The 25,934-nt window shown below is 39.1% G+C and overlaps 3 protein-coding genes across 6 annotated transcripts; 1 reads left to right on the top strand and 2 right to left on the bottom strand.

The window, feature by feature from the left end:
* Positions 1 to 1,083: 1,083 nt before the first annotated feature.
* On the bottom strand, positions 1,084 to 4,939 carry admp (anti-dorsalizing morphogenic protein). The gene is made up of 5 exons (XM_061731410.1): positions 4,648 to 4,939; positions 3,690 to 3,826; positions 3,464 to 3,586; positions 3,181 to 3,370; positions 1,084 to 1,502 (listed from the first exon to the last, which is right to left on the bottom strand). The coding sequence occupies exons 1-5, from the start codon at positions 4,937 to 4,939 to the stop codon at positions 1,084 to 1,086; spliced, it is 1,161 nt and encodes a 386-aa protein (XP_061587394.1).
* A 1,755-nt stretch (positions 4,940 to 6,694) lies between these two features.
* Positions 6,695 to 24,441, bottom strand: pnhd (pinhead). 4 transcript variants are annotated; one of them, XM_061731005.1, is made up of 8 exons: positions 24,422 to 24,441; positions 13,066 to 13,207; positions 12,696 to 12,791; positions 11,325 to 11,464; positions 10,384 to 10,660; positions 8,734 to 8,915; positions 7,874 to 7,932; positions 6,695 to 7,206 (listed from the first exon to the last, which is right to left on the bottom strand). In XM_061731005.1, the coding sequence occupies exons 2-8, from the start codon at positions 13,124 to 13,126 to the stop codon at positions 7,056 to 7,058; spliced, it is 966 nt and encodes a 321-aa protein (XP_061586989.1). In that variant the 5' UTR covers positions 13,127 to 13,207; positions 24,422 to 24,441; the 3' UTR covers positions 6,695 to 7,055. The 4 variants fall into 4 exon arrangements, with proteins under 4 accessions (XP_061586989.1, XP_061586987.1, XP_061586988.1 ...); XM_061731003.1 differs by lacking the exon at positions 24,422 to 24,441 and adding an exon at positions 24,287 to 24,388 and having other exon boundaries at positions 13,066 to 13,236; XM_061731004.1 differs by lacking the exon at positions 24,422 to 24,441 and adding an exon at positions 15,998 to 16,105 and having other exon boundaries at positions 13,066 to 13,236.
* On the top strand, positions 18,039 to 23,356 carry LOC133451860 (serine/threonine-protein kinase NIM1). Its single transcript, XM_061731002.1, has 4 exons — positions 18,039 to 18,392; positions 18,514 to 18,789; positions 20,193 to 20,461; positions 22,417 to 23,356. The coding sequence occupies exons 1-4, from the start codon at positions 18,323 to 18,325 to the stop codon at positions 23,167 to 23,169; spliced, it is 1,368 nt and encodes a 455-aa protein (XP_061586986.1). The 5' UTR covers positions 18,039 to 18,322; the 3' UTR covers positions 23,170 to 23,356.
* Positions 24,442 to 25,934: the final 1,493 nt, after the last annotated feature.

Raw genomic sequence — 25,934 nt, forward strand, 5'->3', positions numbered from 1 at the left:
GTAATAATGTCAGATGAAGCGTTCCAAACCCAAAAGAATGAGCCCTCTAGTGTATCTCTCCGTTGCCTTGAACAGGCTGTGTGCTGCAAAATGTGCTGCAATTCGGTCCCGAATTTCCCGCGCTGCCCTGCGGATGTGACGTCACATGACGCTGCATGTGCGTTCTCCCCGTTCTCCCGTGCCGGCTTCGCTGTTGGCTGCAGTACCCCTAACGGCCGTCGTGGTGAAGGGTGGCGCTAACGAGTCTCATTTCTTAAAAGGAGCCTCAAGCTCCTTTAAATTGCGCCATCCAGATAGAGTGAATTTGGTTGTGGTTGTGGCACAGATGTTCTTGTCCAGTTTTGTTCTTACATCCTTTCCCTCAGATTCCTGCAACTAAACTTGGATGTACATTCCAATAAAGGTTAGGATAAATGATAACATGCCTCTGAAGTTTGACTTTTTGCACCATTACAATACTTATAGGCAACTAGTCATCATATCTCCTGCTCTCTGAAACACATGTTAATGCTCAATAGTACACATATATGCTTCTTTAATATATTTGCATTATACTAAGATGCATTCATTTTCAATGGCTTTTGTCCTTAATGGCTTTTTTCCCCCTTACATTACTTTTACTTTTATACTTTAAGTAGTTTTGAAACAAGTACTTTTATACTTTTACTTGAGTAAAAAACTTGAGTTGATACTTCCACTTCTACAGGAGTATTTTTAAACTCTAGTATCTATACTTCTACCTGAGTAATGAATGTGAATCCTTTTGACACCTCTGCCGAATTGTTAGATTGAAATAATAGAATTAAAGCTTGTGTTATCCTTTGTTTACATCATTTATTCAAACTGTACAAGAATTCACAGCAGAAACATAAATTATACAGATCTACATCTTCCACCGGATACCACTTCCATCAACGTCATATATTATAATTTATGGATATTCACATATCTACAATGTCTCTTGACTTGGAAAATGACTCATTAGTTAAGAGTTAAAGGGCAGCTGGTTGTTCTGAGCATAAAAATCCAACCTCAGTCTAGATCTGAGCATCCGTGCAGCATTCTGAACATCAGAGTCAGACGTCAGTGGCAGCCACAGCTTCCAGCCACCATGTCGTTATACTGTTTCAACACCACATTCTCATCATCATCAAAGTACAGCAAGTTGATGGAGAAGAGCTTGTCAGGCACACAGCACGGCGTATCAACACTTTTGATCAGCTTCAGGGCGTTGATGATGGACTGGACGGTGGCGTGGTTGGTCGGTCTCATGTTCTGGCCCAGGGGGAAGGGGCAGGAACCCTTGCAGTAGTAAGCGTTGTATCCCCTGGGAGATACGATCCAGCCCGACCAGCCAATCTCTTCAAAGTCCACGTACAGGGGAAGACGCTGGCAGGCCTTAGACACGGCCTCTTCTTCGCTGTAGTCCAGGGAGCGAGCTGAGCGGGAAGGCGGGCCTGGGAGCGGGGCCTGAGGGATGACGGAGGTGGCGCTGACCTCGTCTGGATCTGGAGGAAGAAAAAAACAAGAGCTTGTAATCAAACATGTAATCAAACAGAAAAGAGCGTTGAGGATCATTCATAAAGCAAATTACAGAGAACACACCACCAGATTATTTATTCATTCAGGACTTATTAAATTTAAAGAAATAGTTGAGTTACAGACATTATTAAGATAAGATAAGATAAACCTTTAATAGTCCCACAGAGGGGAAATTTGCAGTTTACAGCAGCAAAGGGGATAGTGCAAAACAAGAGGCATCAATAGAAAAAGTAATAACACAGTAATAATAATAACACACTATAAACAGTTAACTGGTATACAATAATAATAATAATAATAATAAGAAGAAAGATAAATAATAAGAAATACTAGTATATAAAAAGATAACTGACGGATATTTACAGATGGATATTTACATAATTGCACGTTGAAGTGAGTGAAAGATATATTAGTTATGCATAGGGCAAAAAGAAAAGTATAACCAAGTAATCTACAGCAGTTGTTTGTTTTTCCGAACCCAGAAGTTATAGATTATAGAAGGAAATATAATTTCAAACATCAGTATGCAAAGACCACTCTCAAGCAGATGTGTATATCGGTTGTGGGAGTAAAACTGTGGAACTCTCTACAGAATGATTTAAAGGAATGTACAAATTTACTTAGGTTCAAAAAAATGTATAAAGATAAAATATTTAAGTTATATGATCATGAATAGGCTGGGACTTAAAAAGTACTATACATATATGTGGTTGGTTTCTATTTAAAGGAGCTTGAGGCCGGATTGTGGCAAGATTTATGAAAAAAATCTGTATACATTTTAAGTTTTCTAGTAATAATGTCAGATGAAGAGTTCCAAACCCAAAAGAATGAGCCCTCTAGTGTATCTCTCCGTTGCCTTGAACAGGCTGTGTGCTGCAAAATGTGCTGCAATTCGGTCCCGAATTTCCCGCGCTGGGCTGCGGATGTGACGTCACATGACGCTGCATGTGCGTTCTCCCCGTTCTCCCGTGCCGGCTTCACTGTTGGCTGCAGTACCCCCAACGGCCATCGTGGTGAAGGGTGGCGCTAGAGAGTCTCATTTCTTAAAAGGAGCCTCAAGCTCCTTTAAGTGTATATTTTAGTGTAAATATTGGTTACATTGACTGTTTTTTTTTGTTTTGGCATGGAATAAGGGGCAGGTAAAATAAGACTTGTCTTCATCCTGCTCCTTTTCGGTCATGGGTGTGTAGATTGAAGTGTACAAATGTACTACTGTAATATTGTCAAACTATGCACTGCCATGCACGAAATAAATAAAAGACTAACATTGTGATTTCTGAAGTTAACAAGGACCAGAATTGGTTAAATGACTGAAACTCATAACATCTTTAGGTGCACCAGGTGTGCCTAATAAAGTGTCTGGTGAGTGTATGACGTGTTATTTTAGATTCTACAGAGTGTCATTGTAGGCTACTGAATGACAGCGATGATGCAACGGTTGAAGAAGGGAGTCTCATTTATTCCTTTAAACTCAACATTTCCTGCTTCTCAGCAAGCAGATCACAAAAACCTTACTCCTGGGCTTCCAAACAGCCCAAATTGATAAATAAAATGAAGCTGCAACAGACACTAATGCGTCTCCATCAGATCCTACACTTTTGGTCTATGAAATGATCTCAAAGTTGACACAAATCTCACCTGTGGTCTCCAGTGCAGTGGGGTGGCGGCCATCATCAGTGAAAAGAACCAGCATGGGCTGCTTGCTCTGGTGGTGGTGGCGTCCTGAAGCAAAGCGGATCAGCTTCAGCTCCATCTGACTCCCTCCCAGGGTTCGGATCACTACCTGGAGCCTCAAGTTGATCCCTTCTTCCATCATCCAGGAGCGGACCTTCGGGGAAATCCATCAGTCAGTTCTTACAATGTCCATCATTTACTGAAAGCACTTTAAGTGTTTTTTTTATAAAAAGAGGAGGATACTTACTGCTTGTGTGATTGTGAACACTTCCCAGCCTGTAGAATGGACTGGGATGAGCCGGGAAGAAAGCAGCTTCTTGTCCTGTGTGTTGTTGGTTCTGATGCTATCTAGCAGCTGATACACACTGACCTGGAAGGATCAAATAAGTACAGTCAGTTTAACAAAGAGTACATCCTGTTAGAGCATTAATCATCAACATCTGACCACGCACTGACCACCTTGTCTTACACACCTGGCAAAAGTGATGCCTGTTGAAAGAAAGCGTTGCCTGAGGTCGCAGCTTGAAAAGATGGAGCTCTGCAGTCAGGATCTTCTCACTTCTTGCAACTGTGGACACATTGAACCTGAACTCCACCTGTTCACTGTGCACTGCAAAGAAAAGTATCCCATTAGAAAACTGCAACAATTTATAGAGCGTATCCAGTACTCGAGTTGAGGGGGGATGAGGGGGGACGGCATCCCCCCTGAAATAAAAACGGTCAAAATCATCCCCCCTGTAAAACTGACATCCCCCCTTTCCATCCCTTATGTCATTTCATCAATGAATGTGGTTTTACTGCTATTTCAACATTTAGAGTCATCACCAGAAAAATGTGACAATTTTCATCTGTTTCAGGTACATTTTTTTATTAAAGTAGGAAAATCTGCCAGTGGGCCAAGATTTATCTTCTTATTACAAGCAAAAAAATCTTGTTCCACTGGCAGATTTTTCTACTTATTTCAAGTGAAAATCTACTTGAAACAGGTGAAAATTGTTGTTTTTTCCAGTGATGAGTCTTGTTTTAAGTGTAATGAGATTTTTTTTTTTACTAAAATGAGACATTTTAACTAGAAATAAGACAAATATTCTTGTTAAGATTTTGAGTTTTTGCAGTGATCCATGTTACTTATCCTGTGAAGGACAGAGTCATATTGATAAGTTCAGAAAACTGTTTTTATTTTTGTGTTTTGATGTATTTGATGTAAGCCCAGTGAATATTTAAAGCTGCATTTAACTGCTGCTATGTCATTCCTGCAGTATTTCTGCAGGTGTTTTGGTCACTGCTATTATTTGTAATATATTATATTATTTGTAATCAGCACAAATTATCTGTCCCCATATGATAAAATCCACCATCCCCCCTGATTTTTTTTTACAACTCAAGTACTGAGCGTATCATATCAGCTAAAAAACACAAATCAGATCTTACGTTTGTCAAAGAAACTGCGCACAGTATTCCCTTCCAGCAGGTACGGGTCCTTGGTCACTCCGTCCACATTGGCCACAGTGTTGTACAGATCCAGCATGTACTGGGGCGCCTGCATGTGTCCTTGGATGGCAGGGGGGTCATCCATCCCAAAAACCTCCAGAAGCCTCTTGATGGCCGATGATCGGACTTCCTCCGACTCTTTCTCGGTGGTGAAATGGTTGATGTTGTCGAGGGAAGGCCTTGCGCCGCCGAGGCTCAAGAAAGTGGCAAGGCTGATCACAAACATCAACATCTCTGGAGTTATGGTAGATTCCTGGTGCACCGGTGTCCTGGGAGGCAGATGCGTGACTGAGCAGTCCTGCAGGCTCCAGTTTTTATATCAAATCCCCCTGTTCCCTCTTCGGTGCAGCCAAAGCATCGGCAAACAGCAGTAAAGATGTTATTTGGCTGCAAATGTAAATCAGCAATCAGCGAATGTAAAGGGAGACTAATGGCGGTGTTAACAGGGTGTGAGCCCGATTGGAGATTTTATTCAAGGCCATTGTCTCCCTGTCTGGCAATAAATGCTCAAATAAACTATCTGCTCTTGAAAAGCGGGGGCTTCTATCGATCAACACGTGTGCTATACGTGGGCGGTATATGATGGATGGAAATACAAGAATAAGTTATAATTATAAAATGTCAAACCTATGCATTGTATAAATCTGGAACTGATCCATTTAGGTCGAAGTCTACCAGCAGGGGGTCAGCTGCGCGTAACTGAATCCATTAATTTAGAATAATGGGCACATTGTTTTAGGTGGAAACCAATTACTCAGATAAAGTCAGGAGTGTCGCTGTCTGCACTTCCTGAGATTTACATAAGGGTTTATCCAGTTGCAGCTGGAAAACCACCAAGGTAGCAGCTTTATTTGTGAAGGAGAAAGAAAAAAAAAAAGCAAGCCCAAAAAAGCCCATATGCAAATCAGAATAATTTCCTTTACTCTGTATATTCCACAGCAGGCTATGTGTTGTAACACTTTTAGTAGGTAACTGGATTTACAGTTAAACACCTCTCTGAATGCATTATCAGAGTACTCTCATATTTGCACCATTATCTAAATGCTGGATTTACATGGAATTTCATGCCTTTAAATTCACTTATCTCAAAGTATTTATTGCGTGTTTTGCCAAGAAACTATTTGCCATTTGCTTCTTTTGATCTTTGGCGCAATTACGCGCCGAGCACAGGACGCACTGATCCTGCAGGAGTTCTCCTCCTGCACCGTAATAAACGCTGGAGAGATCAAAGTTCTTTCTCTTCATGACACCTTAGAAAGTCATAAAACGTTTTCCTGTAGATCAGCCTCAAAAATGTGGTTTCACACGGTCATGTCAAGATAAGGGGACATAAAACTTGCACGTGTGTTTTTTCAAAGCAGTCGGTGTTTGTGCCAAAAAGTGATTGCCTGCCAGAATGTGATTTCTGGCCGCGGGAGCGCGCACAGCAGCCCGTTGAGCGATAAAACGTCAGATTATGAAGCTCAAGAATGAGATCAAGTCATATTTAGGCAGAAACAACTTTTCATTAATTGTATTTGGCCTTCGATCAATTTTTGGCAGGTGAAAATGCCTATTTTTTGTTGAAATTGTCCTTTAAAAGAGTTAAAAGCAATCGTGTGAGCTCTAGTATTTATATTATGAAGCTCAAGAATGAGATCAAATCATATTTAGGTAGAAACAACCTTTCATTAACTGTATTTGGCCTTCAATCAATTTTTGGCAGGTAAAAAGGGGAGAAATCAGATTCTGGCAGGCAATCACTTTTTGGCACGGCACCGGCATTTTCACCTCCTTTTTCCCAGTCTTTCAATCTATCTATTTTAAGGTTAATATGTGTATTTTTAAATTATTATTTATTTATTGGCTCCATTTCATTTAGTCTATTTAAAGATGTGGGTCTGAAGTTCTCAGGGGGAAAAAATCATAAATCTGAGTCAAAGATGGACCTTGTTATTTATTTTCTCCGATACTTCTGAGTTTAAATATTCATAAGTTCTCTTAAACTCTACAACACATATGTCTTTTCATTTTCTTACCTGAAACAAGAAGTTTGAATGTTTTTTTTTATTTTTAAACAAACTATGGCAATTGATAAAGGCTATACCATTGCCTTTCAGTGCACACTTTGTTCATGGTATAATAACAAACCATAAGATTTTCACATTAAATTTATTTACAAAATTATCATTTCTACATATATATTACATATAATACAATAGAACTTTAAGGTAGCAACTTCGTGTCAGTATCGTGGAGGAGAAAGCCAGGGATGAGTGCCAGTTTCTTTAAAGTCACTTGGGGAATGGTGGATTGTTTTCCTTTAAAGTCACTTGGGGAATGGCGGGTTGTTTTCCAGAGGATGCTGTTTAGTGTTGGCAGACGCAGGAGGTGATGGAGAGGACCGTGCGAATCTGCATGTGCTGGTTGATGAAGCTGTGGCTCTCGTGGCTCTGAGGAACACATGAGCTGGACTGTTTTTCAGACCATAACTGGCAGATATCTGGATCAGTCGGATTCCTTCAGGAAAAAACACAAATAACACAAAAGGATTAAAATCTCCTTTTCATCCCAAGGCACAACCCTATAAATGCTATTTGTCACCAAAACATTGAATTTTATTCTAAAATATGTAAGTTAGGATTTCAAAGAAATGTATGCATCATATTTACGTTCAGTGTGACTGCAACACGTTTACTGAAAGTTTAGATGTTTTACTCTAAATTACTAAAGTTCAGTGAGGATAAGTTGTGAATGAATTGTAAAACTTTTTTTTTTTAAAGGCTCAATTTGTTATGTCAATTTAATTCACTATGGAAAACTCAGATTCTTAAGGAAGTAAAATAAAACCCAAGGAAGCAAGGATTAATTTAGACATTTTTTTCTAAATGAATTTTTGTCTGTCAGCCTTTTCTCCTTCAGACATTAACTCAAATACAACATAAAAGAAAGTTGTTCTTTTTTAAATGTGGACAACTTATTCTCTTCACTTCACTTTAACAGATAATACCTTGCTCTTGCTACAACCATAAAGGCTGAAGGTATAAAAAGGACATTTGGTGAAGCAATTCAAATCAGCCCACCATGCTGAGTGCATGAGGTGTCAGAGCTCACAGGCAATTGTTACGAGTGAGGGCAGAGGAGGCGTGCGAGTGCACTTGTGTGTCACAGCTGTTTTCATACTTACCTGAGAAGACATTGGTTTCCTGTTGTGCAGCCTCCCAAACATCTGCCCACATCTATTTCCTGCAGAACATTAGCAACAAAGAGAAAGGGAAATCAGCTCACAGCCGGGCACAAATATTGACCCAGTTGTGTCCAGCTGTGTCCGAGGCCAGCTGCTGTTTAACATGTTAACTGCTTTTACTCAACACCTGCACGGACCATTTGTGTTTGTGTTTTGCTAGCACATTTGGTGTAAAACAACCACAGGAATTCAACTTAAACTCTACCTCTTTATTCTTTCGATACACATAATGTTGATATAATTTGTGCTTTGAGAAAGTAGTTTTTGCTGTTAATAGGAAGGTAATTTTAAGGAAAGATGTAATAACTTTGAAACCCTTTTTGCTTCATTTGCATCTTTAATGTTTTCTTCCTGCAAAATCTGCAGCTTGGAATCAGATATTTGGAAAGAAAATACATTTTCTTTACATTGATATTGAATACCAACTTTTTGCAGTTACTTTTTGCACCAACAATGTTGGAAAGGCTTTGACTTCTTTGTCCCACATCTTACTAAATGTTTTCTGCTTTGCATATGCATGATCAAGAAGGCAGCACATCCTGAAGCTCTTCACACCCAGAATGTGTGCTGCCAGACAGAGGATAAGTCAGCTTAAGTGCTGTCTTCCACATGAGTATAAGATGAATAAAAGCAATTAATTACGGTCTGACACCCAGCTAAAGCCAGTTTCCTCTGCACTCATTACAAAAGAGCGTGTAAGTGGTCTCATGAGCATTAAATACTAATAAAAGAAGGAATTATCGTGGTTGACTGGGTATGAACATAAAATATTTGACGAATATTTCCTTGATCACACTTACTCTGAGCTTCTCTTCTTTGAGTCCATCTGCATGGTGGACTACTTCATAATAATACTCCACATATGGCACCCTATAGCAGCTTTCCTTGAGCTCACAGGCCACCACAGTCTGGATCAAATCCATCTTGTTGGGGGTCTCCACCAAGGCTGGGTCAAACTTAGTAGGGACGCAGGAGAATCCCTCTGTAGGAAAGGACGGCAGCTCAGTTATCGTTTGTGATCAAACATTTGCATCTGCATCTGTGTCTTTTATGGACTGTTGCAATTTGGCTGCTTATGCAACAGTCTTTGGCAGTTTTGAAGAAGAGATCTCAAAAATGTATTTCCCCAGGTTTAACAAAAGTTAATACAAATTAATAATGAAGAAATTCTTAAAATCTGACAATAAAATATGATCTTTTGTCCCTACAGCCATCAGGCTTGGCTAAGGGCTGGACTGACGGCTGCCAAACCAGAGATCCGACTCTATCCTACTCATGTTTATTTTATTTTGTATAAAATGCATTGCCACTTTCCTCAATTTTTAACGAAAATAGCCCTTTAAAAGCCCTCAAAACCATGAAATAGCACTGTTCAGACTGCACATTTTATATCTATACATACATTTCATAGTTTTATTTTTCTAATAATTATTATTCTTTATAATATTTAAATTTTAGATTCTAGATGTTAAATTTACATTTTTTTAACATTATATTTACATTAGATTCGATTTATACGTATATTTGAGATTGCTATTGTATTTTAGCACATTGATATATATTTTACTTATTTTCAATTGATACCTGAATTTCTTTCTTTCTTTCTTTCTTTCTTTCTTTCTTTCTTTCTTTCTTTCTTTCTTTCTTTCTTTCTTTCTTTCTTTCTTTCTTTCTTTCTTTCTTTCTTTCTTTCTTTCTTTCTTTCTTTCTTTCTATCTATCTATCTATCTATCTATCTATCTATCTATCTATCTATCTATCTATCTATCTATCTATCTATCTATCTATCTATCTATCTATCTATCTATCTATCTATCTATCTATCTATCTATCTATCTAAAAGATGACCTCCGAAACAGACTGAATTAAGTTGTATTATTATGTATTACGTTTTATTATTACTTATTTATTATAAGTATTATTTCAGGTTTGTTTACAGGAGGTGCTTTTACATTTGACTGGCGTCTCCATGGCGATCACCTCTTCCCTACGTGTGGTGATATCTATCTCTTATAATGTTTTTTATTTTTTTTTTTATTGTTGTGGACTGATTCTTTTTTAGCCTTAATCCTTGAACTTGTATCTTTTTATAAATTTTATATATTCTATATTGTATATCAGGGTGCATTGGTCTCCCAGTTTTTATTTTTTGGTCTCCCAGTTTTTATTTATTTGTTTATTATGCTTATTTTTCAATCAAAATGTCAAAGCACCTTGTATTTCATGTACCTGGATGAAAGGTGCTATATAAATACAATTTGATTGATTGATTGATGGTAATAATTTCAGGCATGTACATCTCAACGCTGATTTATGGTTCCGCGTTATACCAACGCAGAAGCTACGGCGTAAGATACGCGTCGACGCGCACCGTACAGTGCGCGTCGCTGCGTCGATTTAACGCAGAACCATAATTCCGGCTATACGCGTACACACACATACACACACACCTGGGGAACCCTTGGATCGGGAACATCCTCCCACGTCTATGACCGTCTCGTACGGTGTTTCGGGGAAGTATGTCTTGAGCTTGGGGACGCGCAGGCACTGGTCCAGCCTGACCTCGCAGCTGCAGTCCTGCACCACCTCCACCTCCCGGGGCCCCTGGAACAGCAGCAGCCGCTCCACGCGCACCCCGGTCGGCTCGCACGCCTGCTCCATCCCGCAGGACGGCCGCTGCTGCAGCGGCTCCGACAGGCCCGAGGCGGCCGGTCCCCGGGTCCTCTTCTTTTATAAGATAAGGAACATTGTTTATTGTTTTAGTATAGACAGTTAAAACTGAAAAAACACAAAAAAAAACACTTTTTGGTCGAGTTTGAGGCTTCAAGAAAGATACTTTGGGGTTATCTGACTTTCATTAGTGACGCTTACTGTTCAATTTGTAAAATAAAGCCCCCCTTAAAAATGCCAAAATAAATAAAAATAAATTATTGATTATTTTATTATATTAAAAAAATATTTCCATTATGACTGATTAACCAAAATCCTGGAAAATAGATTTTTCCCTCAGCGGAAAAGAAGCTTACAGCGCAGCCCGGTGGCAGTGCGGGGAATTACAACAGGTTATCAATTCAATTCAATTCATTTTATTTATATAGCGTCTATTACAACAGAAATTGTCTCGATGCGCTTTCCAGAAACCCAGAACATGACCCCTGAGCAATTATTACATAAACATAACATAAAAAATGGCAGGTAAAAACTCTCCTAGTGGGAGAAAAACCTTAAGCCAAACAGTGGCAAGAAAAACTCCCCTTTAGGAGGGAAGAAACCTTGAGCAGGACCTGGATCATAAGGGGGGTGGGGCCCTCCTGCTGGAGGCAAGCTGGGCAGAGCAGGAAAAGAGAAAAAAGACAGAGAGAATGAATAACAGAGAAAGTTCTGTACTCACTTTCTTGCTCCTGAGAAACTCCAGCATTGAGGAATGTTGTGAGTATTCCTGCTGGCTTGCGTCATGTGATGATCGTGTTGTCACCCCGCAGTGTGATCTGCACAGTCCCACGTCTACACTAACAGGACTTCCAGAAATATCTGTAAAGGTCAAGATGAAAAAAGGAGAAGAGGAAAGTAAATCAAAGATTTTAATTCAAATAGTTTATCTATCTTTTTTCCCATGTCTGCTTCATTCTGTTCAAGATCAAAGTTGGCTGATGGAGCCTATCCCAGCTGTCATTAGGTGAAAGGCAGAGTACACACAATGAGCAGTCACACTCACTCCTGGAGAAAGTTTAGAATCAACAATAAACCTAACATGGATTTTCCTGGTGGGAGAAAAACATGTCAACTGCAAACAGAAAGACCTCAGACAACATCTGAACCAGGAAGTTTCTTTGTGTGGCGTAATCAGTACTGGAGTTGAGGGGGGATGAGGGGGATGGCATCCCCCCTGAAATAAAAAACGGTCAAAATCATCCCCCCTGTAAAACTGCCATCCCCCCTTTCCATCCCTTATGTCATTTCATCAATGAATGTGGTTTTACTGCTATTTCAACATTTAGAGTCATCACCAGAAAAATAACGTATTTGACAATTTTCACCTGTTTCAAGTAAATTTTCACTTGAAATAAGTAGAAAAATCTGCCAGTGGGACAAGATTTATCTTCTCATTACAAGCAAAAAAATCTTGTTCCACTGGCAGATTTTTCTACTTATTTTAAGTGAAAATCTACTTGAAACAGGTGAAAATTGTTGTTTTTTCCAGTGATGAGTCTTGTTTTAAGTGTAATGAGATTTTTTTTACTAAAATGAGACATTTTAACTAGAAATAAGACAAATATTCTTGTTAAGATTTTGAGTTTTTACAGTGATCCATTTTACTTATCCTGTGAAGGACATAGGCCTATTGATAAGTTCAGAAAACTGTTTTTTATTGTTGTGTTTTGATGTATTTAATGTAAGCCCAGTGGATATTTAAAGCTTACAGAAGGCTGCATTTAACTGCTGCTATGTCATTCCTGCAGTATTTCTGCTGGTGTTTTGGTCAGTGCTATTATTTGTAATATATTATATTATTTGTAATCAGCACAAATTATCTGTCCCCATATGATAAAATCCACCATCCCCCCTGATTTGTTTTTACAACTCGAGTACTGGGAGTAAGGGAGCCCACCACCAAATCTCTGTGCAATCATGTCAGTAAAAACTCCAATGATACTGGTAAACAAGTTGATTTTGATATGCAACAGATAGTTTTGGTTTAGTTTCTACACAAAGTAGAGAGACAAACTTGTGGTCACAAATATTAAGACTTTTTTCATCTTACCTTGTCCAATGTACACAAAGTGGCTCTGTCTCTTGCAGCACACTCGCTGTGTAAACAGGTTTCGGTGCTCATTGTATTTGGTCAACACTCCGCTCACTAGAAAACAAAACACAAGGATGTATTAGGTCATTTGTGAATGGGAAGCATTCATTAAGAGGTGTGCCGCCCCAGACAGATAGAAGAATTTCCCAAGTTACATCACATGTGTAGTGGACGAGGATGCTCCTCTGGAAATATTCATTCTGGGGTTGCAAGAGAATGTTCAGTGTATGGAGTTCGGTTCTCATTGTAGCATCACGATATTTTACCTGTCATATACACTTGTGATAATCCAAAAGCTACAGAATCAGAGTAAACAAGCAGTACTTACAGGCCAGATGAAGTATACACAGGAAGACAAAGAAATGGTGGAGTACGTCCATGACTTTCATTTAAATCTGCTCCTCAGCTGCTAAATCCTGAGTAACCCCTCTGCTCGCTGGTGCCTCAGATATTTATACAGGAACAAGCTTCTGCCACAGATATCATCCCAAAACAAGGCCTCAAAGTGATGTGGGATCAAAAAAGGAGAGAGAGAGAAAGGGAACGTGAGAGCTAATCAAATTTCCATGTTAAACGCCCTGCAGGCAGGGACCACTTCAAAGGAAGTTTCAGCGTCTCTGATTCTGCTGCAGAAGAGACCCAGTGGCTCGAGCGTGTTGGCCGGACCAGAGCTCACACTAATGAAGAGCTTAAGTAGCCTTGAGCCATTAAAGTGTCGCAAATTCAAAGGCATTAATCATCTTTTATCTCAGGGGGAAGGTGTTTAGCACCTCTGACTTAAAACGAAACCTGGCCTAAACACATAAACAGGATCAGCATGGGGGGGAGCCCCGAGTCCCCCCTTCAGAAAACTCCAGCACCTCCGTGTTTATTCAACATGATGCCAAATGGCCAGAGCCCCTTGGAGCTGCACTTCAAATCTCTGCTTCTCTTTGCAAAAAGAAAGATCAAGACCTACAGTAACATTCTGCAAATTAGGCCGTCAGGATTTCAGATTATATCTTTATAACGCTTGAGCACATGTGACTAAAATTACTTTAATTTGTCTTTTATATTACAATCCAACAAGGCTATTTTCTTTAGATAGATCTCCCCTTAAACCATGTGGATTAAAAAGCTTTATTTTTTAGCAACAGAGGGGAATATGTGCAGCTTGATTATAGTGTTGCGGCTTTACAGAATGATCATCCGTCTTAACAAATGTCTTACTTTGATATGCTGATGTGATCTCATTTTCACCAGGATCAACAAGGTGGGATAATCATCAGACTCCTTGATTAACCCCCCCCTCCCTCCCTTCAAAAGAGTCCTTCAACAGTTTTACATTTTCATTCCTTTTATAAATGACAGCAAATGTCAGTGAGCTCTGCAATGATTCTGCAGATTTCCTCATAGTAATGACTTGATTTAATCATGTAGGTCTCTCCGACCAAGAACTTGAAATGGTATTAAGTTGACGACTGAGCTTGGTTTCCAAGCTTGGTTCGAGGCCTTAAAATTAACTTTTGTCAAACTGTTCCTCTCCGAATCTGTTACATTTTTAATTGCAAAGTTCAGCATTATATTTAAAAGACATTTCAAGATTTATCAGAAGATTTCTTCCCACTTGGATGTTTAGGGTACAATTTATTTTTGTGCTCATTTTGCATTTAACTAGTGCTGGGCGGTATACCGGTTCATACCGAATACCGGTGTTTATTTTTCTTATGATATGAATTTTTCATATACCGTAATACCGGTGAGTATGTACAGTAGCGTAGACAACGTTGGGAACGCTGCGCGGCGGAACGTAGCGCTGCTGGACACTGTTTGTGTGGGGACTGTTTAGCAGTAGTGATGCACCGATTGTTCGGTAACCAAAATTGTTCGGCCGAAAATGGCAAAAAAAAAACACTTTCGGTGGAATAAGTGGGAAAAAAAACGAACAATTAAAAACGGCGTTGTAATATAAGGAAATAGACTGGCCGCTCCCGTACCGGTTGCAAACCACAAACATAAATCGTTGGCCAACCAAAAAGTAACCACGTAAGAATTTTACCTAACATTCACCAGGAGGTGGAACCAAAACAACATAATGCTGGAAATTAAAAAATTTTCAGTTTTTTATGTTCAATAAATATTTTCTACCTTGTAATTTTGTAAAAGATCAGTCAGACAACACTTAAAGGAGCTTGAGGCCGGATTGTGGCAAGATTTATGAAAAAAATCTGTATACATTTTAAGTTTTCTAGTAATAATGTCAGATGAAGCGTTCCAAACCCAAAAGAATGAGCCCTCTAGCGTATCTCTCCTTTGCCTTGAACAGGCTGTGTGCTGCAAAATGTGCTGCAATTCGGTCCCGAATTTCCCGCGCTGTCCTGCGGATGTGACGTCACATGACGCTGCATGCACGTTCTCCCCGTTCTCCCGTGCCGGCTTCACTGTTGGCTGCAGTACCCCCAACGGCCGTCGTGGTGAAGGGTGGCGCTAGAGAGTCTCATTTCTTAAAAGGAGCCTCAAGCTCTGACTGATTCTCTCACTTCATTAGAATCATAAGTGCCGCCACCTCATTGTAAACGGCATCATTTTGTGAGGCCATGCAAACCTGTATTTATACTAGTTAATGTTTTTCTACAATATTTCCTCCTCATGACAGTAAAATAGGCCATTCTAAGCCAATTTACTGCAGCAATTCCTTTCCAAATCATTTGAAAATGTGGTTAACACCCAGTTGTGCATGAAAAAAAAATACCGTGATATACCGTGAAACCGATATAATTTTGAAAAATACCGTGATATAAATTTTTTGTCATACCGCCCAGCACTACATTTAACAAAGATTGTTTTGCCCGCAGCTTTTGGATCTTTCTTCAATGCGATGTATTTGTTATTAATTTTTGAAAAAAAACAACGTGGCTGCGATGGTCTCTAATTTTAGACCAGACTTCAATCCCAACCACAGTTTCATTTTTGTTTTTCTTTTGTCGGAGTGATGCTTCTTGCCCTCCATAGAATGATTTCTTCACAAATGTTTTATTAAATCTACCATCTTTATTCCAGGGCCAGCTTCTTCCCACATGCCATAAGACTGCTGAACACTCTCTAACCGTGTCCGCAGCTACACAGGACTACCTCACTCACTCAGGATCCATCTGCCGTACGGCTGTACAATACATTACATACGGACTATATGTTATCACCTCCCATTTTCTTGGATCTATTTAAATATACTATTTTCTTATTTTATTTATTTATCTAAACTGTAAATATGACATACTCACGGCTGTGCCACATTGCCATTGCATCGAAATTTAATTTCTGATGAAAATCCGAAATGACAAATAAAGTCTGTCTATGTCCAAGTTGTATAAATCTTCAAACTGCTTTTTTGCAAACAGATATTTTAAAAAGAAAACTCCGGCACACCTTCTTCTCACCAGACTACTGTTTTATTGGGCCAACGTTTCGGTCATCGACCTTTCTCAAGGCATCAAAAAACAAAGGTCGATGACCAAAACGTTGGCCCAATAAAACAGTAGTCTGGAGAGAAGAACGTGTGCGGGAGTTTTCTTTTTAAAATTGGCTGCAGCTTTCCTCCTCCGACGCACCTTTCTGCATAACCGGTGTGCAAAAGGTTTCTTCTTTGCAAACAGATATTAAAACCTGACTTACAAAACCGTCTCTTGTCCCTGCCAGTGTCTGTACAATGAGTCTGTACTTCAGTGTTGCACGTGCAGAGGTGCTCATAGAGAATTGGATTATAATGAGTCACTTGCAACATGACCCATCAGCTTATGCACGATGATAAACCATCCTTGTGTCTACATCTGGGGACAGCACAGGTTGGGATGTGTGTCTGTGTGTCTGTGTTGACTGTGTCTGGGTCACTGTGCCGCTGTGTCTTGCACTGACAAGGTGGCACAGGGGGTTAGAAAGTCCCATCTCAAATTCTTTAGCTTTGACTGAGAGTTCAAGTGCAGATAAAACCAAATTTTCCATTCTAACAATAAGTTTAATTGTCATTTGACGTAAGCAGATATTTTTTTGCGACATTTTGAATCCGGCAGCATGTGAGGAGTAATTAAATGAGGGTTGTGCCTTTAAAGGTATTGTGACATAATTTTTAACATGCTTTTAACACTATTAAAAGTCTTGGCCAATATCCCTCAAATGTGTCTAAAAAGGTGTAACAAGAAAAACTTCACTCCAGTACTCCATGCCTGGCTTTTTATGACGGTATTTTTTTGCGCAGTGAAAAACGCGTCCTTTTCCCCCTTTCCTGTCAATCATTGCCCCGCTCCTCCTCCCAACCTCCTCCAACCCAACTGCTACACACTTCTGCCGTCTCCACACACACACGCGCGCACACCGAACCACAAACACCCACACACACAGCCCAGACAGGGCGACTACAGCCCGGGGATGAAGTCCGGGACCAGAGGACTGGAAGGCATCACCGTAGCTCCCCGCAAGCAATACGCTAACAGCGGCGTTGGAGAGTTAAGCCGGGAGCGACAGGCGAAGCATGCACGGAAAAGCAGCAGGGCGAACCACAGCAAACAATCACAAAAATAAAGGCATGCAAGCAGCAGTGTCCCCTTATCTTAAGTCCAGTCAGTGGCCGCGGGTCTTTTTAGCAGTTGTCCTCCGGTGATGAGAACAGAAGAGGCTCTAAACAGCTCCGTGTTAAGCCTGATTTATGGTTCCACGTTAAATCGATGCAGAGCCTACGCCGTAGGGTTCAGCGTACGGTGCGCGTCGCCGCGTAACCCTACACCGTAGGTTCTGCGTCGGTGTAACGCGGAACCATAAATCAGCCATTATGGTGCGCTGGAGAGGAGAGGAGACAGGGAGCTGGATGGAGGGGGCGGTGATTTAGCGGACCTATACGTATAGGTCCGCCACCCAACCACATGCACCGTTTTTGCATAATTGTGCGCAAAATCCCAGAAAGCACACAATACACTGAATGTTAAAAGTTCAGTTTTTGGGTGTAATTGATGTCAAGACACCCAACAAAACACAAAAAATCAAGAAAAATTGGTTTTTCATGTCACAATCCCTTTAAAGGCGTCAACCTCAGAGAACATCATGAAATGTAACCATCTTAGATGCACTTATAAATGTGCCCTTGTGAGCTCAGATGTGCAGAGACAGGGTCATCCCACGGATGTCCTGTTCAAGGACCTGTCTCAGATGGTCTAGGGGTTAAAGAAGCCTCTAAAGCCTGTCTATTGTCTTGTCTGCATGGGAGGAGTCCAACACTCAGGGATTACAGGACGTTATGTAGTAGTTGTGGATTATAGTCCACGAGACAGTGTTCCTGTGCACAGAGAGAGACAGTGAAAGGGAAGCAGCTGTACAATAGCAGTATCTGCACGGACAGTTGATTACTAGTGAAACATCATCTCCGCAGATTTTTTACGAATGCATGCAGAGGGTTTTGAATTTACTTCATGCTGTCCATATCTTTTCCATCAACATTTTTCCTCGACTTTTCGTTCTGTGAAAATTAGTTTTCTTGGCATTTTGTTACCCTTTTATTTTCCAAAACCTGCAAGAAAACCGATAGACGGAGTGAGCAACCGGTTTGCTGGACAGGAATTATGTATTTGAACAACAGAAATGTCAACATCTACAAAGAGAGGAGCAAGAAGAACATACCTGGGAAAAATTGTGAGTACAGAACCATTGCTTGAATTATAATATTTTATTATGTGATTAATCAATCCATATTATAAGTCTTACCAATATAACCCATAGACTAACACTAAAGTTCTACCTTTCTTCATCTCAGGCACTCACTTAAAGTCAATTCCCCAACATGAAAAAGTTATCATGCTGCCATCCCAAGACGAGAACAGAAAGGTGGACACAAATGAGAAGATGGCCGAGGAAGAAGAGGGGATGCAGCGCACGACGCTTGGGAAGGCCGTGTACGATCTGACCCATTCAGATAGGGTGATGAATGATCTGATATTTGGGCGGCGAGTTGGGTTTTACGAGCTGAGGGGAGAGATTGGCTCTGGAAACTTCTCCCAGGTTAGATTGGGGATACATGACCTGACCAAAGGTGAGATTTTGGATGCCTTGCACTTTTTTTAAACTACCTTAGTCACATTTCTAGCTTCAGTCATCAGATAGGATACGTAAACATAAGTCCTCACATTATTCCAGTTTATTGAGTGATATTTGTCATAAATTGTCAGAAAATGCCAAATCTTCCATTCTGCTCCCAGGTACAACATTAGAAACTTGCAAAGACTGCTAATTAAAGCAGGTCAGGGTTTCCTGCTAAAACTAAATATTAAAAGAAGCATTTATGTTTCTTATTAGAAATAAATTAATATAATTATTAGTCACTTATTTACCAACAACAAAAAACTAATTTGGCAATATATGCAGTTATTTGCATTCTTTTTTTTTTTTTAACATGTTTCTTTATTGGGTAGTCCATGTAATGCATATTACACAATAAACATTTTTTAAAGGATTCGACAGAATACCCCATTTTATATTTTACCACACACACAAAAAAAAACAACAAAAAGAAGTAAAATAAATAAGGAGACAAAACTTAACATAACAAACACCCCAAAACACACACACTGCAAAATATGTCATTATAAACAGGTCCCAAAGTAAGTAACAATTACCAATCAAACTCTGACTGAAGACAATAATAATAGGAAAAATAAAGTAATAAAATGAAATACAGGACACACAAAACAACAACAAAAATAAATAAAAATAAATAAAATGAAATAAGATAAATAAATAAAAATTAAAATAAACAGACATAAGAGGAACCCTAAGAAAATAGACATGGTTAGAAGAAGAAGCATTTTTATATGATATATTAAATCATCTTGTCCTCAAAATATAATAAAAAGAATAATTATGCAATATAAATATAATTAATGTGATATTAATGGCACCATTTAAGCACAAATGGTTAAAACACAAAAGCAGTTGTAATGCAGGTTCGGAACAGATTATGAGCTTTATAAATATTTAAACATTAAAATGTAAAACTATTTTACAGAATATGCACATAATGGTATTTTGAAGGTTTTACAAGGACAGTCTGTCATAATTTCTCTTTGTGGGTCATTATATAGCAGATATAGAGGCTTTTCTGTCTGGCGACCCGAGCCACGTGTTGGATGTGGACTCTCAGCTCTAAGACATGACTCAGCTCACTGCACCCACCTCAGTCAGTCTGGGTCATGCAATATGTCAGAAGACATGGTTAATCCCATCAGCCAGCCACCCAGTAATCCATAGCTTCTTCTGCATGGCGCTGATAAGCAGACCCTCTTTGTAATAGATTAAAGTCTGCAGCACATACAGAGAGGTCAAGACTAACAATACATGATCACAGAATGAGGACTGAACAATAGCAAAATTGCTTAGGGGGGAAAAAACTCAGTGTTTAATCTTTTCTGCCTTTTTCCACCTGTTTTCACCCAATAGAAAGAGTGGCTGTAAAAGTCCTGGATAAGGAGCGTTTGAGCAAACACTCACAAGTTCTTTTTGCATCTGAAATCGCGTGCATGGAGAGGCTCGCCCACCCGAATATAGTGCGCCTGTACGAGGTGGTAGAAACCTTCAAGAGGGTTTACCTGGTGATGGAGTACGCCAGCGGAGGGGAGCTGTTCTCCCATGTCAGCAACAGGGGGCGCCTGTCGGACCTGGAAAGCAAGCTGGTTTTCTCACAGGTCCTGTCTGCAGTGCAGCATATGGTGAGTCAAAAGTAGCTTTCAGCTGATCAGTATGAACATCATATTCAATAAGAACATTAAAGACGTGAAGACTGTTTCAGTGTGCAACATGTGGGTATATGCAGTACTCGAGTTGTAAAAAAAAATCAGGGGGGATGGTGGATTTTATCATATGGGGACAGATAATTTGTGCTGATTACAAATATTGTAATATATTACAAATAATAGCACTGAACAAAACACTTGCAGAAATACTTCAGGAATGACATAACAGCAGTTAAATGCAGCCTTCTGTAAGCTTTAAATATCCACTGGGCTCACATCAAATACATCAAAACACTTAAAAAACAGTTTTCTGAACTTATCAATATGATTCTGTCCTCTACAAGATAAGTAAAATGGATCACTGCAAAAACTCAAAATAAGAATATTTGTCCTATTTCTAGTTAAAATGTCTCATTTTAGTAAAAAAAATCTTATTACACTTAAAACAAGACTCATCACTGGAAAAAACAATAATTTTCACCTGTTTCAAGTAGATTTTCACTTGAAATAAGTAGAAAAATCTGCCAGTGGAACAAGATTATTTTGCTACGACGGAGTATTAGGGCCAAACTAAGACAAAAAAAATTGGAAATTACGAGAATAAAGTCATAATATAATGAGAATAAAGTCGTAAAATTACGAGAATAAAGTCGTAATGTTGCGAGAATAAAGTCGTAATAGAATAAAGTCGTAATATTATGAGAATAAAGTCGTAATATTACGAGAATAAAGTCGTAAAATTACGAGAATAAAGTCGTAACATTACGAGAATAAAGTCGTAATGTTGCGAGAATAAAGTCGTAATATTATGAGAATATAATTTATGAGAACTCTAACAGGAAGAGCTTCTTCTCCCTGTGTTAAAATGAGGAATATTGAGCATCTTGTGAAGTTATATTTATATATTTATAATATATTACGACTTTATTCTCGTAATATTATGACTTTATTCTCGTAATTTTACAACTTTATTCTCGTAATATTATGACTTTATTCTCGTAATTTTACGACTTTATTCTCGTAATATTATGACTTTATTCTCGTAATTTTACGTCTTTATTCTCATTACATTATGACTTTATTCTCGTAATTTCCTTTTTTTGTTTTTTTGTTTGGCCCTAATACTCCGTCGTATTTTGCCTTGTAATAAGAAGATAAATCTTGTCCCACTGGCAGATTTTTCTACTTATTTCAAGTGAAAATTTACTTGAAACAGATGAAAATTGTCAAATAAGTTATTTTTCTGGTGATGACTCTAAATGTTGAAATAGCAGTAAAACCACATTCATTATTGAAATGACATAAGGGATGGAAAGGGGGGATGGCAGTTTTACAGGGGGGATGATTTTGACCATTTTTATTTCAGGGGGGGGATTATTTTGACCGTTTTTATTTCAGGGGGGATGCCACCCCCCCTCATCCCCCCTCAACTCGAGTACTGGGTATATGTATTGATTATTGGTATTTAGTATCGGTACAAATGTTGAGCATTAATACATTTCACACACCATTACATTAATAGCCTGAGACCTGGGTTAGGTTACTTAAGCATTTACTGAAAAAAGAATAGCAGTGTTTTTATTGTGTTAGAATAATCCTACTAAATTTACTGATGTCACAAATGCTCCTCTTTGCAGTTTGACCAGCTTAACGGCCAACTTAAACAAACCATAAAACAAAATCCAAGCACTGGCTGTAGAGCAGGCCTTTCTTATTTTTTGCTGCCATAGTTTTGTCTTACTGCTTGGGGGTGAGGGGTGAGGTAAGGGTGCATTCATTTGGTAGCATTCTGCAACTCAACCACTAAATGTCACTATAGCATTCACACTAAACCGTAGGTAGCCTTTTTGGGATAAAGAAGAAATTAAACCTTGCATTACTCACTATTACAGTTATATTTCATCACCTCTCTTTTCTTTTCCCCTTTCCAGCATGAAAATAATATCATCCACAGGGACCTGAAAGCTGAGAATGTATTCTACACCAACACGTACTGTATCAAAGTGGGGGACTTTGGTTTTAGCACATCTTGCTGCTCGGGTGAAATACTTCACACATTCTGTGGCTCTCCACCTTACGCAGCCCCTGAGCTCTTCAAAGATAAAGGCTACATTGGACAATATGCAGACATGTGGGCGATGGGTATTTTGCTTTACTTCATGGTGACTGCCACAATGCCGTTCAAAGCTACGACCACAAACAGGCTGAAGTGCTGCATCCTGCAGGGTTCTTACACCATCCCTTCCTATGTACCACAGTCATGCCAAGACATCATTAAGGGCCTTCTGAGGCCAGTTCCTGTGGACCGCATCAATATGGCAAAAATCATGACAAGCAACTGGATGAGCGGCATTGAATACACCGAGGCCTACCCACCGTATAAATCTACACCGTCCCACCTGGTCGACCCCAACTACCTTCTCACTTCAGATGAACTACACGTGAAGGCCGCCTTGGAAGATCTTGGCATCACCCAGGCTCATCTTCACAATAACAGTGTGGATTTGAGAAGCCCGTTCACTGGGACCTATCGGATTTTGCTCCATCGGATCCAGAAGAGAAGGTCCGTGGAGGCTGCAGGCTACAGTCAAACGTGCAGAGAGTCGCAGAACAGATTCAGACGGAGAGCAGGTTCAGATGGGCTGCTGTACAAGCGCCACTCTGCGGTCTGTAGCCTCATGTAGTGGAAATAGTTAAAAGAATGCATTCTTGTTCCTGTTTTCTAAGAAATGGATGAGAAGATATGTATTATCAGATTTGTAAATGACCCACAGTCTCGTCTTTCATTAAGGTAATGGGGATGTGGAAATGTCAAATTGCAATACATCAATTTTGACTTTTCTTCCCTCTTTAATGATAAATTAGAGAAACAAGGGGGATATATATATATATATATATATATATATATATATATATATATATATATATATATATATATATATATATATATATATATATATATTAGGGCTGTGCGATTAATCGATTTTAAATCTAAATCGGATTTATTAATCAAAATCGATGTTAAAAAAGGAAAATCGGAAAATCGATTTTCCTTTTTTGCAGCTGGCTGCATTACAGACAGAGCTCGTCTAGTCTTTGTTTGGTCAAGAAAATTGTAAATGTTGTCACTTTACTAAACTCAAGGAGGATTTACAGTATCTTTCAATTGCACTTCATTCCCAATAGGGAAATTTGTTTGCTATTTTTCTTTAAAAAATAAAGATAAAATATTTTAAACAATTTATTCCATTGTCTTTTGTAGTTTTACCAAAAAAATCGAAATCGAAATCGAAAATCGGATTTTCAGAGAAAAAAATTGGGATTTTATTTTTGTCCAAAATCGCCCAGCCCTAATATATATATATATATATATATATATATATATATATATATATATATATATATATATATATATATATATATTGTATGCACACTTGTATCTGAAATGACTTCATCCATCCATCCATACTTGCTTCTTCCATGGAGGTTTGCTGAAGCCTGTCCTGAGTTTGTGGATGAACGATATGGATACACCTTGAACAGAACATATTTTAGCTATGTAGTAGAGAATTTTACTTAAATGTCAATTGATGTAAAAGAAAAATAATCAGATTTTTCTATATTCATATTCATGGTTAGTTACCAAAAGAAAAAAAGGCTCAGGATCCATCTGCCATACTGCTGTGAAACATACATTACATACGGACTATATGTTATCACGTCCCATTTTCTTGGATCTATGTAAATATACCTTTTTCTTGTTTTATTTATTTATCTAAACTGTAAATATGACATACTCACGGCTGTGCCACATTGCCATTGCATCGAAATTTCATTTCTGATGAAAATCCGAAATGACAAATAAAGTCTGTCTAAGTCCAAGTTGTATAAATCTTCAAACTGCTTTTTGCAAACAGATATTAAAACCTGACTTACAAAACCGTCTGTTGTCCCTGTCCAGTTATCCATGTTCTATTAGAGCCTGTACTTCAGTGTTGCACGTGCAGGTAATTGAGAATTGGATTATAATGAGTCACTTGCAACATGACCCATCAGCTTATGCACGATGCTAAACCATCCTTGTGTCTACATCTGGGGACAGCACGGGGATGTGTGTCTGTGTGTCTGTGTGGACTGTGTCTGGGTCAATATTTTGAATATCTAGTTTATGTTAGCTGGCTGGTGAAAGTTGGTGCCAACTGTGGTGAGTTACCAAAAGAAAAAAAAGCATTCTCCAAGAAATCTATTGAGCTTTAGGGGGTCCAGCCTGGATTAAACTGAAGTGGTGGCCTGGACAAACATGAGAAGATTGTCTCAGATGCTATTTAATTCCCGCAGCAAGAAGCTCACCATGGATGAAGGCCACAGAGGACATTTTAATTTTTTTTTTATTTTGCCTTTATTTAACCAGGTCGGTCCCGTTGAGACACAATGACCTCTTTTTCAAGGGAAGCCTGGCCAAGACAGCAGCATAAAAGAAATTACAATTGCAGACACAAGTCACACAACAAAAACAACAATTACAAGGCATAGAAATCACAACACACAGATAAAATACATTTCAAGGAGGAAGCAACAGGGCTAAGGCTCTGGATTCACATTAAAAACAGAAACAAGATATGAAGCTGCTCCAATTTCTCTCACACAAGTTTTCAGAGCTCCAAGATTGATGAGCTCCTTTAGCTTTAGAGTTTTTTGCAGTGCATTCCAGGCAACAGGTGCAGCGTACTTAAAGCAGTGCTTACCAAGTTCTGAGTTAACTTTAGGCACATTTAGTAAATAAAACTCGTTGGAACGTAGGTGGTAGTTGCTCTGGGATTTGGAGAAATAGTTGCATAAATAGTGGGGGAGCAGGCCCAGGATAGCTTTGTAAATAAAAATATGCCAATGGATAAGGCGCCGTGCTGCTAATGATGGCCATTCAACTCGGGCGTATAGAGTGCAGTGGTGAGTAAGGGCTTTACATCCAGTAACAAACCTTAAGGCACCATGATACACGGTGTCCAGTGAGCGTAGGCAATTTGCAGGGGCATACATATAAAGGAGATCGCCATAATCAAGTACAGGGAGGAAAGTGGCAGCAACCAGCTTTTTCCTGGTAGAAAAAGAAAAACAAGATCTGTGACGGAAAAAAAATCCCAGTTTCAGTCGTAATCTTTTTACCAGGTTTTCTACATGTGGTTTAAAAGAAAGCCGATCATCGATTAAAATGCCTAGATACTTGTAACAGGTCAGAAGTTCAATCTCACAACCTTGTAAGGACAAAATGCTGGGGGGAGACACAGGTACTTCCCTGCCATTGGAAAATATCATCAATTTGGTTTTAGCAGCGTTTAGGACAAGTCTTAGTTCAATGAGCTGACTTTCCATGAGGTTAAAAGCAGTCTGTAAGTTACCCAGAGCCTCGGCAAAAGTAGAGCCACAACAATATATAACGGTCAGTTATATA

The sequence above is a fragment of the Cololabis saira genome, chromosome 10 (genome assembly GCF_033807715.1).
Source record: "Cololabis saira isolate AMF1-May2022 chromosome 10, fColSai1.1, whole genome shotgun sequence".
Lineage (NCBI taxonomy): Eukaryota > Metazoa > Chordata > Actinopteri > Beloniformes > Belonidae > Cololabis > Cololabis saira.